The 19,229-nt window shown below is 38.6% G+C and overlaps 2 protein-coding genes across 5 annotated transcripts in view; one reads left to right on the top strand and one right to left on the bottom strand.

Annotated features, from left to right (window-relative positions):
- Nucleotides 1-286: 286 nt before the first annotated feature.
- Nucleotides 287-10,606, bottom strand: BTD (biotinidase). Its single transcript, XM_062569281.1, has 4 exons — nucleotides 10,468-10,606; nucleotides 5,681-5,915; nucleotides 4,018-4,167; nucleotides 287-1,994 (listed from the first exon to the last, which is right to left on the bottom strand). The coding sequence occupies exons 2-4, from the start codon at nucleotides 5,909-5,911 to the stop codon at nucleotides 810-812; spliced, it is 1,566 nt and encodes a 521-aa protein (XP_062425265.1). The 5' UTR covers nucleotides 5,912-5,915; nucleotides 10,468-10,606; the 3' UTR covers nucleotides 287-809.
- Nucleotides 10,156-19,229, top strand: part of HACL1 (2-hydroxyacyl-CoA lyase 1) — a 26,308-nt gene continuing 17,234 nt past the window's right edge. For 2 of the 4 annotated variants that reach the window (XM_062569278.1, XM_062569277.1), the window contains exons 1-4: nucleotides 10,156-10,312; nucleotides 11,455-11,559; nucleotides 15,667-15,707; nucleotides 17,247-17,327. In XM_062569278.1, the coding sequence (XP_062425262.1) occupies nucleotides 10,238-10,312; nucleotides 11,455-11,559; nucleotides 15,667-15,707; nucleotides 17,247-17,327 (302 nt within the window). In that variant the 5' untranslated portion in view covers nucleotides 10,156-10,237. Of the gene's footprint in view, nucleotides 10,313-11,454; nucleotides 11,560-15,666; nucleotides 15,708-17,246; nucleotides 17,328-19,229 lie in introns of those variants that run through there. The other 2 variants (XM_062569279.1, XM_062569280.1) reach the window with 2 other exon arrangements.

Raw genomic sequence — 19,229 nt, 5'->3', positions numbered from 1 at the left:
TATGATGTAAGAGTTTTTTGACACTAAGGAAAAAAAAAGGGACTCTATGGAGAAATCAGAACATCACCATATACATGCTATACTGCTCCATACATGTCACATATGTTACTTCTGTTAGTTTCAATCTCTAACTTTTCTTTATAATGGTCTCCTCATTTCAGTTTGAGGCATGACACAATTTTGCAGAGCCTGTTACAACAATTTCTGCATTTCTCATTGAAGTAACAAAAATGTAATTCTTCAGCAGTCATCAGCAAACATAAAAGAAAGAAACTGCAACTCGATGTATTTTTTACTCTGCATGATCAGAGCATGATTTCACTCATCCCATTTAATTGAATTTCTGCTAAGTACAAGGGAAGCAAACACCCTTTTGAAATTCACAGCTAGATTTAATAATAAAAGCAGAAATTGAATTGGCAAATGTATGCCAAGAAAGCGATTTAAGATACCGCTAGCCGGGACCCCAGAAAACCAAAGGATTATAAATTAAAATGAGAAAATTCAGCTGAAGTAAGAAATATAATTTTCCTAATACAAAACACCTTAATACATTATGATGAGCTCTTATGTTTGCAGGGTAGTTCTGTTACTTCTGGTAGGATGCAAGTATCCAAGATGCATGCTGAGGTTTATAGCCTTTCAAACGAAGTGCTTTAGTTATCATTTCAAATGTGAAACCTAATAGGACAGTCATGTCACAAGCAAATAGTTGAAACTCTAGGAAGTTCATATGTTCACCAACTCATGTTAAGATATATGCCTTGAAAATCTAGATAGTTGCACTCTGATTTAGTCAAATATCTGTGCTAGTCCTTTTCATACCATCGTCCATATAGAGCAGCTGTCAATAGGCCAGAAGATGTTCTGGTTTTGCTTATGAAATAGTGGTTATTTTTCCAGCCCATGTGATCAGCAAAGTCCAAGGTAACACCAGATGTCAGCAGTAAAGGAAAGATATAAGGAGTACTCATATTTGCCCATAGCTGGAAATCTATCAAAGCAGTGGCATCTGTGACCTCCTGCCCACAAGTGCTGAACTGGAGACTGCTGCACTTTACTAATGCACAGGCCTGAACATAGTATGTGCCATGCACTGTATGAAGTCCATCAAAAACTCCTAAAGCATATAATTCATCGGTAAAAACAGCTCTCTGATAATTTAAGTAACAACAGAGGGTGTTGGCACAAACCTTGAGCTCTCCTTTGTTTTCCTGTACAGGAACAAAAGTAAAATTGTCATACATCATTTCTGCATAGAATAGGGGACATGACTCTTCATTTCCCTTTTCTGATACTCTGCAGGGGGCCTCATGTCCCTCCTTGTCGCAAACTTGATCATCCATAGAGGCACTTGTAAACACTGTGTATGAGTGACCTAAGTTCTCTCTGAACATTTTGTTACTCTCCAAATTTGTTTTGTTTTCTGGGGTAATCACAGGGATTTCTGCTACTATGAGTTTGCCACCATAACTTTCCATGTTGTGATAGATGAATGATTTGACTGGAGTGTATATACCACTCCCTGTCATGCCCAACGTAGGGTGGTGGATGTTAGCTGCTAAAATATTGATATTGAAAGCTGTTGCAAAAGCTTGTTGAAATTCTACAGCAGAGAGGAGTGGGAGCTGGTTCATCCAGGCAGTTGGATATACAATTTGTTTCACATTGTGTTGTCTGACAAGGTTCACTGCAGGCTTGAAGAAAAGTATATCGAAGCAAGTGAACATGCCAAACTTGCCAGCAAAAGGAGTATCAAAGAGAATATAGTCAGCCTCTGGAGGGGCATCAAAAGCATATTCAAAATACAGATTGTATTTGCGGTATGTAGCTACGAGCATACCATAGTCATTGAACACCACATTGGTATTGAACTGGTATCTTCCATCAGAGGGGCAGTGAGGATCAATATGCTCACAGGGTTGCTTAGTTCCTAAGTTTGCCACAAGGAATATTTTGTTCTTCAACGCCATGCAGCTTAACCGCTGAATAACCTGGATAGACAGTTAATGAAAACATAAGTGCTTCAGAATATGGAAGGGTAACTATTACTTAAGCAAATATGACATATTTATTACTTTTCAAATTATTTTCTACTGAACCCTATTTCAGCTTATCTCTGAAGTTTAAATATACTGCTCATTTTGTAGTGAAAGCTATTGAGACCAGCAGCATTCTAAATTAAAAAGTGTATTTCAGATACTGATTTCAAAATATCATTGGGTTTTACTTCTGGAAAAGTGGAAAAAAATACATATATAAACATACATATAAGGGTTTGTATTTTCAGAAACTTCTGATTGTTGTGAGAGCATCAGTGGCTGAAAAACAGTAGGTGAACTGAAAACTTTGACAAGACAGCGTAACTTATCTGTGTTTGAATTTAGAAAAGGAAATGTCAAATCGTGATCATTTGTACCTGTATTTGTTTTGTTACTGAAACTACATGTTTTATTCTAAATTAAAGAAGAAAAACAATGCAACTGATTAATAGTCATAACTTGTAGATGCAGAGCTACAAACCAATAGGTTTTGCTTAGTTACAGAAAAAAATACTAAAAGTTACAGCCTTTAGTGCTATTGCGATGTTTCTTCCAAGCTGTGGAAATCTGTACATTGATTATTATTCATTTTCTTTGAGGGTAAGGGTGCCCAGTACAATGCAGGACGGTGCAGCCATCGGGAGCTAACTCCAAACAGGTAAGTACGAATAACCTATTACAACTTAAGACATGTTGTTAAGGTTCATCCTCCAAGCTAAATAATGCTGCTAAGCAGCTAAGTCCTCAGGGAGAGACCCAAGCCTCCCTCAATTTTACTCTGCACTATGCCATCCAGATGTATCAGCTACCTGAACAGTCACACTGAAGGGAAGTTTTTGAATAGCTTTTTAGGATACGATGGAGTACCATTGCAGCTTAAAGTTATATTTTGTGTGAAAGTTGTATCTTTTATTTTCTATAGTTCTGCTGAAATGGGAAGTTGGCATAAGTAGTATAATGAAGGGGAATTAAAACATATTGCTGTTTTGTCATCTTTTAAAGAAAGCAGAAAAGGCATATTACCTTACAATAGTGTCTTAAGTTATTTTTTAAAAATCTTTCCATCCATGTATTCTATGTCTTGATATCAAGCTTGTCCAGGCTAAGTACAGTAAAACTCGAAGAACTCCGTACTGCAAACTTCAAATAGGATCTGAATGTCAAACTAAGTTCTTGATTCCTTGCACATGATCACTGGTAATAAAGATCCGTATGTCAAAGCAGGTCATCAGTTACACCTGAGATTCACATTTGCATGCCAATTCTGCCTTCTTGATAAACAATCACGCATATACGTACGTTCATTATATTGACTACTGTGGCCTTAATAAGAATAAATAGCTTGTGTTATTAAGGATAGTTATTTTCATTTCAGGTTCAGAAGAGTAGGTGAAAGTACTATTTTTGTAACTTGCAGACCACGCTTTCTGTGATCACACTTGAAATCTGTGGTAAATTGCCATCTAAATCCAGTAATTTCTACTGCATTACAGCAGGGCTCCTGAGCCAGTCTGGTTACTTGTGTTAGTGATTTTACATGCAGTCACAGAATCAGAATGTTCTGATGTCATTAAAAGAAGATACTAAAATTGAATAATGAGAGTGCATCAAAAAGGAAGATATTACTCTGTTATTTTATATAAAATAATGTTATTCAAAATAAAACTCCAAACTACTAGCAATGTATCTCATTAAATAGATATTACTATTATCTAAGCTTTGGGGTGGAGGAGATTTAGAAGCCTAGATAGCTCATAAAGTTAAATAAGTTTCTGTTCTTTCAGATATGTACCTAAAATCCTCCTCTGTGAAGAATGAAACCAGTATAAACTGAGAGTCCATGAAAACAGCATCTGACACTATGAATTGCTATATTTCTTGCTTAGTTCCCTTAAAAAGAGTTAGTCTTCCTACTTGCAGTACAAATCTAGTATTTACTACACCACTTCTCCACAGAAAATACTCCTCCATTTACCTCTGTGTCATTGAACAAATGTGGCTCTTTGCATGGATTCCATTTCACAGAATGTGAAGGCAGAAAAAGATCTAAGTAAGGATAAATAGATCTTCTGGTGAAGTTGAAGCCATGGATTCCATCCTCAGGAAAAACAATGATCTGTGCCCCCTGTATGTAAAAAAAATGGTATGTTTTATAGGGATAGTAAAAACAAACAAAAAAAACCCCTAAATGCTAGCAATGAACGAAAACAAAAGGGGATCTCCTTAAGTAAATTTTGGGGCTAATGAAAGTTAAGGATAACCCAAGTATGTTTTGACCTGAATGTTGTTTGAAAATTTCTTTTCTTCCTTTGACAGTGCAGTATTTATAACTACGTGCATCAGAAAAAGCTTATTTAACGTGACATATCTTTAGCATAAAAAAAAAAAAAGACCGTATTCTAAGGGCACTCAAGTAAAAGCAGCCTTCATCCAAATTCTTACCAGAAATATTCTCCATTATCCTGTGTCATAAGAATGCCACCATTCAGATTAAATTGTAATCATTCAAGTTAAAGAGTAGTGACGTTAAAATTTGTTTTAGCTGTCCAGTATTACCCAATTACCCAATTACCCAATGAACTGTGTCCAAGGTGCAGTAGAACTGTGCAGACTCACTTTGGTCAGAAAGGGTTTCCTCGCTTAAATTACATATAGTTGGATAGGGTACTGAGAGTACTGTTTTCAGAAACAGCTTGAATGTAGAAGCAAGTTGCATTCCAGCAGCCTGCCAGGGCTAGGCTGCTTCTATCTAAAGTTCATTGATGCCTATTCCTAAAAATATGGTGAATTTCTCTTAAATCAGGCATAGCATCAGCCACTCAAATTGCAGTAGGTTTCAAAAGTGTATCTGTGCCATGGCTTTCGGTAGTTTGTCATCTTGGATGCAGTGTTGCATAAAAATAGTTGTTATGCTTCTAGTCTGTGAGGCCCAATCACCTGACTTCTCAGAAAAATATCCACATTTTCAAATTACATAAAAATGGTAATTCTTCTATTCCAAAACAGCAGATTTGTAAACTTGTAAGTCAGTTCTCTGCATAAGGATGCTATGGCCTACTTTCTCTGACTAGCACTCTTTGTTTTTTCCTGCGGAGAGAAGGAAGCTATGCATATGAAAAACCAGAAATAATAGTCTGCCTCCTCTAAATATATTTAAACAGAGGACCATTCCATGAAGAAAGGAATGGAAAACTTCACTTCCACAAAGCTGTTAATGGTGGAACATTGGTTTCCAAAGTATTTAACCTCTTTCAGTTTTAGAAACATTCAGGAATTTCCATTGAGCGCACTGGAATAAAATCAAAAATAAAGACGGCTGTCTGTATGACAACTTTTCAATAAAAGCATTCCATTTAAGAAAACCAGATACTCAGACAAAAATAGAAAGTCAGTTTCTCCATACTAAATAACTACAGGCTTGTTATTCCAAGCTTCAAATAACCCATGTTGGGTAAGCTGCTACTTGGCCCGATTTTTTTCAAAGCTGCTGGCAAGTCAGAATGACTGAAAAAACAGACCCTATGTATGTATATAAATATGGCTTTAGTTGCCTGGGAACACAAATGTGGAAAATTATCCTCAAATAGCATTTACTCTATGTATACATAGAGCACAACTGCTACCAAGCTGCAACATACCTGTCCTGCAGCAGCCACTACTTGCTGTTCATAGATGTCTAGGTTTCTGCCCATTAGTTCCAATGCAGATTGTCGATCAACGAGAGCTGTCGGGTCAGGGCTCAGTATGGACTGGTGTTCATATACAGCAGCAACATAATGTCCCTCCCTCTTAACTCTGCCCGAGACAACCTGATAGCAAAAAAAGCAGACAGACAGCTTCCAGCACAGTTCCATCATGATGCATGCCATAAATCTGAAACAAACAAACAAGAAACAGAGAAGGAAAGTTGAACAACAAATTATGCCTAGCATTTAAATTTAAGATTACATGTGGATAGTAACTGAGACTTTCAGCTGTATTTGAACTGTGTTCTTTTTTAAATTTCTGAGCAAACACATGCATTATCATTTTTAAAACTTTCTCCAGTCTGTGTTGGTGCTTTAAATAACTGCCCTCCTTAAAAAACATTTATATGGATGTGTGTGTATGGATGTGTGTGTATATGCAGACACATATATATACATATATAGTGTGTTTGTGTATATATATGTGTACATGTGTGTATAGACATCTATATACACACACACTCTCTCTCTCTTCATATACACATATAGTTGCACTGATCTATTCTCCCTTTATAATTAACCTTATCATTCATTTATAGATGTATTGCACCATATATCTAAACACCTTTGAGAAAAATTAAAAGCAGCTCACAGATTTGCAGTTTCTCCCTATTTGGTGATGGGGGTATATTTATAGAGTAGTATTTTCTAGAATTACTTGGACACTGTATTGTCAAGTGGAAATGTATCTTATTTTATTGATATTGAAACAGATAATTGCCAGATAAGTTATACTAGATAATACTTATGCATTCATCTATTTTTCCACCATGGAAATGCCTCTCCTGATGGATTATGGATTCATTCTATTCCAACTCTATGTATGTAATAAATACCAACTAGTTTGTTTCACACCCTAAGATTTTTTTAAACTTCTATAAAAATGTAGACTGCAGTTCAGATCCACATTCTTCCTACGCAGTGCATATAGGTAAAAATACTTCCACAGTAATAATAATAAAACAAAAATCCATGGAAATTGCAAAAACTTTCATCACTGAGCTTTTCTTAGGTTTTCATTCTTCTCCTGTCTGGTTCTCCCCACATTACCCCAATAGCAGCCTTGAAAGGCAGTGGAACAGAACACATTAACTGTATTTATACTCCTACTATAAAGCTGTGCAACAGAAATAAATGAAGATTTAGTGAGTCTGGAAGGCTAGAATACTCTCTGCAAATAGGGTCCCCCTATAGACTTTTTGACTTCTCAAGATGGGAAAATATTTATGCAGAACAAGCATTGATTGACTCAATGTCTGTGCAATACTTATGAAACATGATAGAAATGCCATGTTCTTCAGAAATATTATTCAGATTAATAAATACACAATATAAGAAAACAATTTATTGCCATGTGTTACTAGGATCATTAAGAAATTACATTTTGATCAGTGAAGTTGAAAGAGGAAGCAAAAGGTACGCTGATACTATGTACTGATGGCCACAGTCTGCAAGTTCAGTCAGTGATTTTTGAGTTGTATTTGCTCTTTGGTAACTCTAATCCAAGAAAAAAAAATGTTCCAAAACTTTCTCAGTGACTTTCAATCTCTTTGTGACCTACAACTCCCTAAATTTTTCCAAAGTAAATATAGACCCTGAAGATACAGGTATGAAGAGCTTTTCCTAGCCTCCATTAGGAATGCAGAGGGAAGAAGAGATCAGTTCTAAACTAATCTCAGTTTTTTTTTTCATTCTATATATGAATGTAGTTTTCTGCCTCTAAAAGAATGTCTATGGCAAGTTAACGTGAAATCTCATTTCTTAAATTCCAGAATGAAAAGCAGCTAATATGCAATCCTCAATACTCCTGTCCTTGCTTTTCTCTAAGTGCCAACAGCTTGAGTATCTAACAATGAAAAAAAAAAAAAGTAAGTGTGAGGAATTCCATTTAAAAAGCTTTTGGTAAGTAATATCTTACTTTAAACCACTTGTTTGCTCACTTCAAATGCTACTTGCAACACTGGTCTGATAGCAACAGGATCCTGGGTAGGACAGAAAAACCCTGATTTTAGTGGCTCTGTTAGCCACTAGGGCAGAAGACTTGTTTGCTCAACCAAAAAATGATGTATGTAGCTATGTATCTCATTTACAAGAATTCAAGTGTAACTTAACTACTAAATGCCGCTAAGCTCAAACATATATTAATTTTCATTGAGCTTTAATGTACCTACGTTACCCAAAGCACAAATAAAAACAGAATAAAACATTATCATCTCTGTAAATAGTTACGTTAAACATACTCAATTTATATAAATATTTTTGAGAAGTGATGCACAATAAACTATTTTTGCTATTCTGCATGTTGAGGAAAATATTCAGTAGTTACAGAGCATGATTCGGTAATGTACATCAAGAACAGAAGATCCTATTTTGCCCTACGCAGCTTTCTAACTTTGCAAATGAAATCCAATCAGAATTCTGCTATGCAAAGATATATGCAATGCAAAGAATATAAAGCAATAGCGCAAGGGAGAAAAGAGGTGGGAAGTCTCTTACAGCTAAGAATGCCACTGAAAATAAACACGCAGTGTTGCATTTTACTGACAAAACTGTCATTTCTATTTCTGTCACCCTTCAGAGCCAAAAATGCCTATTTACGTTAGGAATGGATTCTAGACAGCCATTCCTCAGCAACGCTGTCAACTAGGATGTAACTAGAATTCTTCGTTACTAGTGAGAGAAAAGACTGAAGGGTTTCAGATCATTGGATGAATTTGTTACACATTAGAAAAGTATCTTTTTTGCCTTTTTAGTCAAACATACTAACATGCAAACTAATACTTAACAAGCTACTATAAAATGTTCTACTTTATAGACATTCTCAGAAAATCCCCATTTCTAACACATGGTTTATTTATTTTCAGCTTGCTGGAAGCATTCAAGAGCCTAACTTGAAACCCTTCCTCTTTCAGACGCAGGCTATACAACCTTACACAGCTGAAACTTATTTACGAAGCTAAAATAATCTAATAATTAAAATAATTTCTCCTCTAATCTCAGTACACTGGTCAAGAAAAGCATCCAAATGTTAATGTTTCAACAACTTTGGAAATTAAATCAAGACAAATTTGACAACTCTCAACATACATAAATGTATACATAAAGAGAAGCAATATGTATCTTGCTTACTAGCACTTTTATACTTAGAAGAATCCAATAGACTATAAAAAAAACCACGAGTAGAACAGCACTTCTCTATGTCCTCTTACAATTAACAGTAAATGGCTGTTAAGTTATATTAACATAAACACTACTGGCTACTAAACATTAAATTTGCTCTTAAATGGTAAAACAGTTAAAGTAGTCACTTTTATACTGAGCTATATCCATGAATTACATGATGTTGCTGCCAGTCATATTATATATAGTATGTATATAATGAATATATAACAAAGCAGCCTATCTACAGATCTAAAAATATAGTGAAATATTTTTTTCTCTGATCTTTCTGTCTACTCCTTTTTTATGATGGACTATATCCCATTACAGAATTTTACTACAGGAGTTTTAAGGTTTTTTTACCACCACAATCCTAGCTCCACGTAAACAGGTATTTTTACATTTCCATTTCTGAAAAATGTTTATTCTACATGTAATGCATTATATAACCTTGCTCTAGTTTCCTTCTATCCAGAGAAGCAATCCATTTGTAAAGTGTTAGCCATTCTAATACAAACAGCTTTAGAAAAAGTTTTGTACGTTTCACAAGATTACTGCCTGATGCTGTACAAGCATAACTGCACTCATCTAGCCCAATTTTAGCCATTCTTACGAAGGAACTACCGCCAACTGCCGTTTCCCGGCAAGTGCAAGCTCAGAGGGCGGAGAACGGGTATCGCCAGGAGAAACGGTGCACGCGATCCTTCGCTTAGGATCTGGTGAAGGAAGATGGTTGGAGTATCTATTTACAGTTCTCTCCTCACGTATGTAGGCGTCAGGTATGTTCACCTAAGAGCCGATATTCCGCTCCCCACCCGGCCGTACACCTCACGGCAGCGCAGCGCAGCGCAGCGCCGGCCTGGCCTTGCCTCCCCCCCCCCCCCCCCCCCCCCCGTTCCGAGCCAGGCCGCGCGAGCCGCCGCGACCGTTGGCACCGGCGCTTAACGGCCGCCCCCGCGCTGCGCTGCGCGGCGCCGCTCCTGCAGCGCCCCCTGGCGGCGGCTCCGCGGGGAGGCGGGCACGCACACCCCCGGCTCGGATTGGGTGCGCACTCTAGCCAATCGCAAGCAGCCGCAACCTTCGCCAGTTTCCCTTGCCGACTGAGCCAGAGGTGGAACATCCGCGGCCCTTAGGCCCGCCTCCTCCACCGCCTGATTGGCCAGGCGGCCTGCCTGTCAGCCGCGCCCGACCTTCGCTCTCCGAGCGGGCCGGGGCTGAGGGGTTTTGTTGCGCCCGCTTCTTTGCGGCCGGCTCCGGGGATCTGGGGCGGGCGGGCTGAGCAGAGCCGCAATGGCTGCCGGGAGCGGCGCGGAGGGAGAAGCCGTCAGCGGCGCCCAGCTCATCGCCGAGTCCCTAAAGGCACAAGTGAGAGCGCGGGGATGGGGACGGGGGGCTCCCTCGGGGAAGCGGGCAGGGCCCGGCGGAGCGCGCTCCGTGGCGTGGCGGGTAGCGGCGCGCGCCGCGGAGGACAGCGCCGCGGGTTCGGATCTGCGCCCTGACCCGTGAGGATCCCGACTCACCCTCGGCGCGAAGCGGGCGCGAAGGGCCTGGCGCGGGGGGCGGTCCCGCTGCCGCAGCCCAAGGGGCGGCCGTTACGCCGCAGGGGAGGCGCTTTGCTGTTGGCTTCGCCCGCCCGCCTGCGGCGTTTGGCCGTTAACAGCGAACGCGAGCGTGTTTGTGCCGCTGTGGGCGCGTTAAACTGACGGACCAGCGTTGTCGCGGAGCGGTGCTGACCGATCTGCCCCGCTTTCACCACTCGCGCGGTGGCTCCATGCGCTGCTTTTGCAGCTTCGCAGCTATCTGTTGTCTGTAAGTTTGAAACAGTGCAGAAATGAGCCTGGTGTAACCAAAAAGCCTTTGTATTTGGACTACGACACGCTAAAAGTTAGCTCAGTTACAACAAGAACGAACGTTGTTTATCAGCCTAGGTCTGGGCAAGTGTTGTACCATTCGTTTCTTAGGGCTTTTTGTGTGTTACCTCTTCGTGAAACCGTAAGAACATGAAACCCAATTAACAATTTTCAGAAGCAGCAAAGTTGAGATGGCCTGCAAGCTGTGAAGCTGCCGCAAAGGGCTGAGCTACGAACTCCGGTTGTATAAATTCCCCCAGTGGGTTTATTCAAATAAAATTCATCCAGTGGCTTCTGATAAGGAAGCAACCTGCATGGGATTTGTGGGTCTGAGTACTGAAGGAAGAACATCAGAATTTTCCAAAGGTGAATATTATTCCTTTAGCCTGAAGGTTGAGTCTTCCTTTGCTTGGAGCTGGGTAAGAGGAGATCTCAGGATATATTTCCTTAAAGCAAATTGTGTTTTCGCCTGCTCTGACGTTGAATTTCTAATGAACAGGTAACTTTACAAAGTTTGGAGCTTTACTTTTATATGAATATATAGGTTGTTAAGACTTTTAGGTTGCTTATGTAGTTAGTTTAGCCATATTTGATGTCTTTTTATTAAAGTTATGTTTTGGAAATAATTGTGATTTCTTTTGACAATTTTCTTTTCAGAATATTGAATATATGTTTGGCATTGTTGGTATTCCCATCACTGAAATCGCAATTGCAGCCCAAGCAATTGGAATAAAATATGTAGGAATGAGAAATGAACAAGCTGTAAGTATGTGTCTAGTTGGAGTAATCATCCTTTCTTTTTTTTCCTCTCTCTCTTTTTTTAGAATAGAAAAATGTCCAATTTACATTTTCTTACTAGAAAGAATGTAGTCTCTGCCAGGTAATTTCCAGTTATTATTTTGAAGACCCTGTAGAGAAATACTTAGAGTAATTATGGAATAAAGGAGAGTGTTGGTGGGTTGGCTTACAGGTTCTTTTCTTCTTTTCTTTGTCTTTCCATTTTCAAATGCCTTTCTCCTGTAATAAGGGAATTGCAACTTTTTTCATTCTTAGGTGCCCCTTTTCCCGTTCTCTAATACAGGAGAAGGCTGGGTGAAAATGGTGATGAGAAGAATGTGAGCAATGGCTGGGGTGGTGAGGGGATCAGTTTTATACGTTTCAAGTAATGTATTGGCTGATGTTACCACTCACTTTTTGTGCAGGCTCAGCCAGGATTTTTCCTTTCTCTGGCTATCTTTCCCAAGATATTTCTTTCTTAAATCTTTTTTTTAACTGTCACATCTTTTTACTAATGTCTTTTCTTCCAAAATGGCAATATTATTGTTCTGTCTCCAATTAGTAGTATTTTGATTCATTTTTTAGGGCTTTCTTAGCTATGAAGCTGGTTCTTTCCTTTTTGCTTAGAAACATGTTTAGCTCAGGAGTTGTTATCTAGTGGCCTTAAATGTTTAAACATCAAAACATGAGGATTTCTCTTCTTAGGGGAGTGGAATAAGATGAACAAAAATATATCCTGTGTTGTTTTTTTTTTTATTTTGTTTCTTGTTCTTGATGAAGGCATAGAGTTACTGCTTGGCAGATGAAAAAGCAAGAATGACCTTTGGTCTTTTACAGTATTTTCAAAATGCAATTAATATTCTTACACATCTCATAGTTTTAACTGTTGTGTTAAAATTCTAGTTGTGTGGTCTGACTGTGGAGGACATGTATACAGCTGCCTCCTTTATTGGTAAAGGCAGCTGTGTATGATCTAAAATATATGGAAAACACAAAGTGTTTTCCAGAGGTTGAGTTTCTGCCTCATTCTGGGCCAGGTGTAGCAAATGCCCATTTGCAGAATAAACTGCTTCACTAGAAGGAAGAGGTCAAAAAACTGGTAGTAATAGTAGGCTTTTAACTTCCTTTAGTTAATCTCTTGTGAATTAGAACACGGTAGAAATTTGCTACAAGTAATTTCACCCATATCCCATGTGCCCTTGCAAAAGAGAACAGTTCTGTTGCAACTGGGAGAGGTCTGTGTGTGCATCTGTGTATGTATATCAGGTAATTAGAGATCACTTTACTGGAATGTTAGCCTGGTAGTGCAGGTCAGTTTTAAACTTCAAACAAAACCTTTACTAGATTGATCTATTAACAATGTATATTGCTAACAGTTAGTTCTTAATCATAGTTAATTGTTACCGCTATATATTGAAAGCAGTGGCTGCGCCCCTTGTTGCTTCTAGTCTCCTGGGTGGTCATGCTCAAGAACTCTTGAATAGGGGCAGCTGGAACCAAAGTAGGTGACTTCTTTCTCCACCCCTCAATTTGAAGATCTTCTCTTTTTATAAGATGTTTCAGTCTCTAAATAGTTCATAGCCCTTGGCCTCTATGCCTAGACCATAGACTGTACAATATTGGATGGGTATTATTTTTCCAGGCTGAGATAAATGCTTTATTCTATTGTGCATCTGCTTTGAGGGATTTTTTTTTCTTGTTTAGCTGCTGCTTTTCTTAAAGCAAAAGCAATCTTTTCCCAACTCTCAAACTTGGATTTTTTCAGTGACCAGTAATTGACTGTCAGCACTGCTGATTGTTTTGGGGGCTCTGCTTTCAACCTGTGTCCATATTTTCAAGACCTATGCTGACTTGCCATGGTTAAACTGTGCATCACAACTAAACATACCTGATACCAAGTTCCTGTTCATACAGTAAGCTTTCCTAACAAGTTGAACACAAGCCTTACAGGCCAGGCCTGAAACATTTAGTGTAACTTACATTTAGTATAAGGCTGGAGGCCTTTTAGAATTGATGGCAGTAATATTTTTCATGGGCCACTGGATACAAAAATGCTTGAACAGTTTTTACTAATTATGCTGTATTAGTTTGCTTATGTTTGAGTTGAGCATCAGCTAATTTTAATTAAACCATGCTTAGTGTGGTTCTACTTTTATGGGAGCAACAGGTCTCTGCTTTGGCTGCAGTTCTCATCCAGTGCTCACATGAGTGATTGCAAGTTTTGAGTTCGGTGGCTACATCTGGGCTTCCTGCATTTTTTCTAATGTTGATTGTGGTTGTTAGCCTTTTATATGCCCAAGTCCTTCTTGCCTCTGGAGAGATAAGGATCTGAATCCAGCTCATCAACTGTGCTGTGGTCTTAACAAATGAGAGCCATTACTCACATTTTAGTGGAAGGGGAAGCAAGATTTGAAGGTGGGGAAAAAAAGTTAGGTACTTACTATTTGCAGTAAAATACTGACACAATTGTTTACGATATGCTCTAAATACAGATAGCACTAGTCACTTTACTTGTTTGCAGAATGAAGAAGTAAAGATTTTAATGGCAGTGATTGTACATGAACCAGAATTCCATGGGCTGCTTTATTCTGCCACTCAGTTTTAAAATGTTACTGCCATAGAAATTTGACACCATGCTTTAAGACCCATTAGCAAGATTTTTAGTAACACTGACTCCGAATATTATCACAGATAATGTGACTCCAAACATTCACACAGAAATGTCATCAAATTGTTACCTAATTCTTTAATATCAGTGACATTTTTCATCTCCATGTCAGAGACTTATGAAAAGGAGATTTTCTTCTTTCTCCCTCTCCCTCTCCTTCCCTCCCCCCCACTCCCTGTTTGTGTTGTTAACAATTCTCTCTATGCTGAAAAGCAAAGAAGGTGTGCTTATTAGTACTCTACTAAGCCCCACGTTTTTACCCTGTGACAGTTGATTTGTATCTGTAGGAGTCTGAGGATACTCAGGACCATTCCTCCTTCAGTATAACAGTGTATTATAGGTCTGTGTTTTCACTCAATTAAGCTGAGGTTGCTTAGCCAGCATGCTTTGTTACCTAGAACTAGTCATAGGTTTAAGAAGATGCACAGTAGCTTTGCAAGTTTCCTGAGGAGCTTCCGTGTTATTTGTTCCTCCTACTGCAGCAGTACTTACATAAAAATAAAAAACAAAATCCCAACTCTATTTCAGAATGAAAGAAGTAGGCTAGAAGGCTGAGCACTTACTTAAAAGTGGGTAGGCAAAATGGCATTTCCCCTTAAGCGTTAGAACTTGCTGGATTCAAGACAAAAGTGTGAGAGTAATAGAAAGGGAGTTGGCAATGTCACGTGTATGAATCCTTTGGAAACTCTTAGGTCAACTGTAAGTTTCTGTTCATCTTCTTGATTGCCTATTGTGTTGTTATCAGATATTTATTACATCCGAATGATGAATGTTACAACAAGGATAGTATAGAAACATACACTGTTGATAAGCTATGTTAATACATTTTTTAGATGTTGTATGTTATGAAAAACTATTTGAAATGCAGATTTTCTTAAAAATGTCATAGTAGCTAAAGCAAAGTACGGTATCAGAAATGAAGTGAGAAGTACTGTAGCAACTTAGCTTGTAAAAGACAATCCCAGATCTTTTAATACATCTTTCAAGTATGCAGTTCCATACCTAGTGATTGCCAGTTTTCTGTAGGTTGCCTTTCTATGTAAATCCCTCTTCCATGTTAGCCTAGAGGTCAACAGAAGATAAATATCTTATGTTATTCCATTCATTTTTATTTCCATTCTGGAGGGGGGGGGTGACTGGTTTTGTTTTGTTTTGTTTTAAATCATAAGTATTCCTGATGTAATACCTTGGAGCAACAGGAGCCTGAAATGGGGAGATGAATTTTAGGATTTTTCATACAAACCTTTCTGAACCCATATTATAATGCGGAGAGGGAAATGTGCTTCTACTTGAAAATAAGCTCTAATGAACAGTGAAAAATCTGTACCTACTTATTTTCTGTGGTATTGTTGAAAGTTGTTCATAACATATCATGGGTTTTATAACGATAATTGTATAATTAAATTCTGCAATATTTTCAATAGGCCTGTTATGCTGCCTCTGCTGTTGGATATTTGACTGGCAGGTACGTTTCAGGAACCTAGGAACATTATTCTGTTTTGATGCTTTTTTTTTTAATGCTAATTTGAAAATAATTGTTGCCACAATTATCAATATTTCTTAGAATCATAGAATCAGTAAGGTTGGAAGGGACCTCTGGAGATCGTCTAGTCCAATCTCCCCACTCAGCAGGGTCACCTACAGCATGTTAGACAGGGTTGCATCCAGGCGGGCCTTGAAGATCTCCAGAGAAGGAGACTCCACAACCTGTTCAGGCAACCTGGTCCAGTGCTCCGTCACTCTCACAGGGAAGAAATTCCCCCTCATGTGCAGGTGGAACTTCCTATGGTTCAATTTCTGCCCATTGCCTCTAGTCCTGTCACATGGGACAACTGAAAAGAATTTTTCCCTGTCCCCTTGACACCCTCCCTTCAGGTACTTGTACACATTGATCAGATTCCCCCCTCAGTCTTCTCCTCCCCAGGCTGAAGAGGCCCAGCTCTCGCAGCCGTTCTTCATAGGGCAGATGCTCCAGCCCTCTGATCATCTTTCTATTATTATGACTCAGGGCACAAACTAGGTTGATGTTTAAATACATAAAATGTTATCAATCTTGTTGCATTTATTTACTTTTCCCTTTTAATTTCTAAATAGTGATTTAACACTGTTGGTATGAAGGGTGGAAATGAAGCTACCATTGTCTGTTGCAACTTGGTGAACCTGCTGTACCTTAATCTTATCTGGGGATATTATTCAGCAAATACTTATTAATACAGGGACTGAGTACATGTCTTCAGTCTGCCCTATTCTCTTCCTCTTAGGAAGCATTGTGCGGCCTATGATTTGTGGGATGCGCTTGAGTATTTCATGGATCATTTTTTGAAGTCTGCCCCCTTGCAAATGCAGACCAAATGATGCAGATGATCCTTCCTTGTTCTGTCTTCTAGTATTGCACCTGTAATACAGTTCCGTAGTTTTTCTTCTTTCAAATAATCCTCTGCAGTGAAGCTGATTTTTCTGATACGCTATGTAAAGATTCTCTAAGCCTTCTAAGGAATATTCAGTAAAGATAATCTTCATCTTATCATCTAGGATAAGTGCTTCCACCTGCGAATGAAATTATAACACAGAAAATTTGCATTGAATCAGATGCATTTCTTCCTTTGTGAGCTTTCCTTTATGATAACTAGTGGTAAAGTGGAATAAAGAAAATTGAAAATGTAGGTAGCTTACCAAATTCCATATAAACTCTCGTTAATGGAGTAGAAGGAATAAAAGAAAAAAGGGGCTATATGATCACGAGTGGCACTTTACAACTGTTGACTTGCTTTTTCAGTAGGACTAATATAGTTAAATATAATTTCTGGTTACCTTGTCTTTTTTAGTCCTTCATACAAATCCCTTGTAGTTGATGCATTTTTACAAGATGAATAAAAATTTAATATTTTATACTTAGAGTACATCTTACTAATTTTTGTTGGTGATCTATTTGGTGTTCCATGTGCTTACTTTCCTTTTTTTTTCTTTCTGTTCTTTCTTTTTTTCTCTCTCTCTCTCTCTCTAGACCAGGAGTATGTCTTGTAGTCTCTGGTCCAGGTTTTCTACATGCCCTTGGTGGGATGGCAAATGCAAACATGAACTGCTGGTAATTTAACTACATTTTGTCTTTAAAATTCCAATAACTGTTTGCTGTTATTTGCTGCAGATGTTGACCTCTGCTGTATTTCAGATAGGACTTTTTTTCCTCTCTAGTAACTAATGAGAAATGAATTCTTTGTTTACCGTAAAAGTAATTTGACTTAGTTTTTTATATCCTTATGGATAAAATTCTTCTTTTTCTCATACCACATTATGCATATATTGGAAAATCTATCAGAATATCTAATTACATGGATACATTTAAAATGAAGGGGTTTTTTAGCCTGTAATGCTTTATTGATATTTGAAGTGTTCTAGTAGTTGGTCTAAATTTAAAAAGCTACTGTGCTTTTCAGTGACTGTTTTCGCTTTTATATGTGAACAAATTGACAACGTATTGTTAAAATCCATTCTTATTCCCCATACAGGCATTTTGAGAAGTAATTGGGCATTGAAATGATGACACAGAGTGATAGCATTTACTCCCACAAGCCTTCACTGACACAAAGCAACTTTAGCTGGCCTGCCATTAAAAGCTGTTCAAAGTACTGTATGACGTATTTGGGGTGGAAGCTCCAGTAATGTAACTACATGTGACTTGGAGCATTAGATTAGCAGTAGTTGATTAATGAGGGTTAAATAATGCAAGTTCCAACAAGTGAAGTCTCTCACTCTTCAGAAAAAAAGTTCTGATGTTCCAGCTGTTTTTTTAAAAAATGAGTTACTGGCTAAAATCTTGCTTTTCCTATATGACTTTGGATAAAACAGATTATGTGAAAATTTTGCTTTTAAACAGTCATGTATTTGGCTATAAGGGAAAAGCATTCACAGCACTTGCTTATTGATTTGCAGGGGATAGTTCCCTCCCCTCACAAACTTTTTTATCTGATAACTACCTGACTTTAGCTTTTTAAGTTTACCTGACATTAGCTTTCATAAACCTGTACTCTTGGCAGAAGGTGAGGGAATGACTTAACTGGTTTGGCAGATTTTACAATGTAATGAGAACAAGATTGGTTTTCACTGACCAACCCACAGTGTTTGACCAATCATTTTTTCATTAGTCCCATCAGGCTTGCATTTTGTCTGCTACACGCCAAAGGGAGAGAAGTGAGCATTCACAAAAGCTAAATTTAGCCTCATAATCTAATTTTCCTTGGCTTTTTAATTAGTCAGTGGAGAAGGAGGCATCTTCCAGTGGGTATTTGCGAATCCCAAACATGCTTTACTTTTGGCCAGTACTACCATGTAAGCAATGGTGCATACACTTCAGGGAAGAAGACTCCGTTGTTTTGTTTGTTTGTTTGTTTGTTTTTTGTTTTTCCCTGCCGAGTTAATTTTGCCTTTTATGGGTTTACTAATCTGTTTCACTAAGCAGCAGGATGCATACTTTGGCACACAATAAGGAGTATGGCAAGGAAGGGGAATGAGTAGCCTAAGGAAAAGTGAGAGAGAGGATCACTTCATTCAGGAGCAGCACTGACATACTGATGTTTAATGTGATGGTGAAAATACAGTACGTGCTGAGAGGTTTGGTTAGACCAATCTAATATGCTGTCTGTGACCAAAAAGAACGTAGGCCCTTACCAGCTCTGCTGCTTTCTCCTGCTCGTGCAGTCTTGCTGCTTCTCCTTGTGACAGGTCTGGGAACAGTCATGGCCAACTCATCATTCTGGCAAAAAGCTAACCCAGCAAAGGAAAGTAAATAATGTTGTGTTACATATGCGATATAAATCAGCTCGTGCTGCAGTCCGGCAAGCATCAGAACCTGGGCAAGGGGAAGTGGGCTGTACAGCTGGGAGCAGAAGCAGTGGGTTTTTTTGATTTTATTGCCTGAGCACAGGCTGGCTCAGTGGAGGAGATCTTATTTCGCACTGGAAGCTTATCACGGTGGGCTGTTGGACATGTA

Source organism: Rhea pennata, chromosome 2 (assembly GCF_028389875.1).
Source record: "Rhea pennata isolate bPtePen1 chromosome 2, bPtePen1.pri, whole genome shotgun sequence".
Lineage (NCBI taxonomy): Eukaryota > Metazoa > Chordata > Aves > Rheiformes > Rheidae > Rhea > Rhea pennata.
Note: the sequence above shows the minus strand (reverse complement) of the source record. Positions and strands in the feature narration are given on the sequence as shown.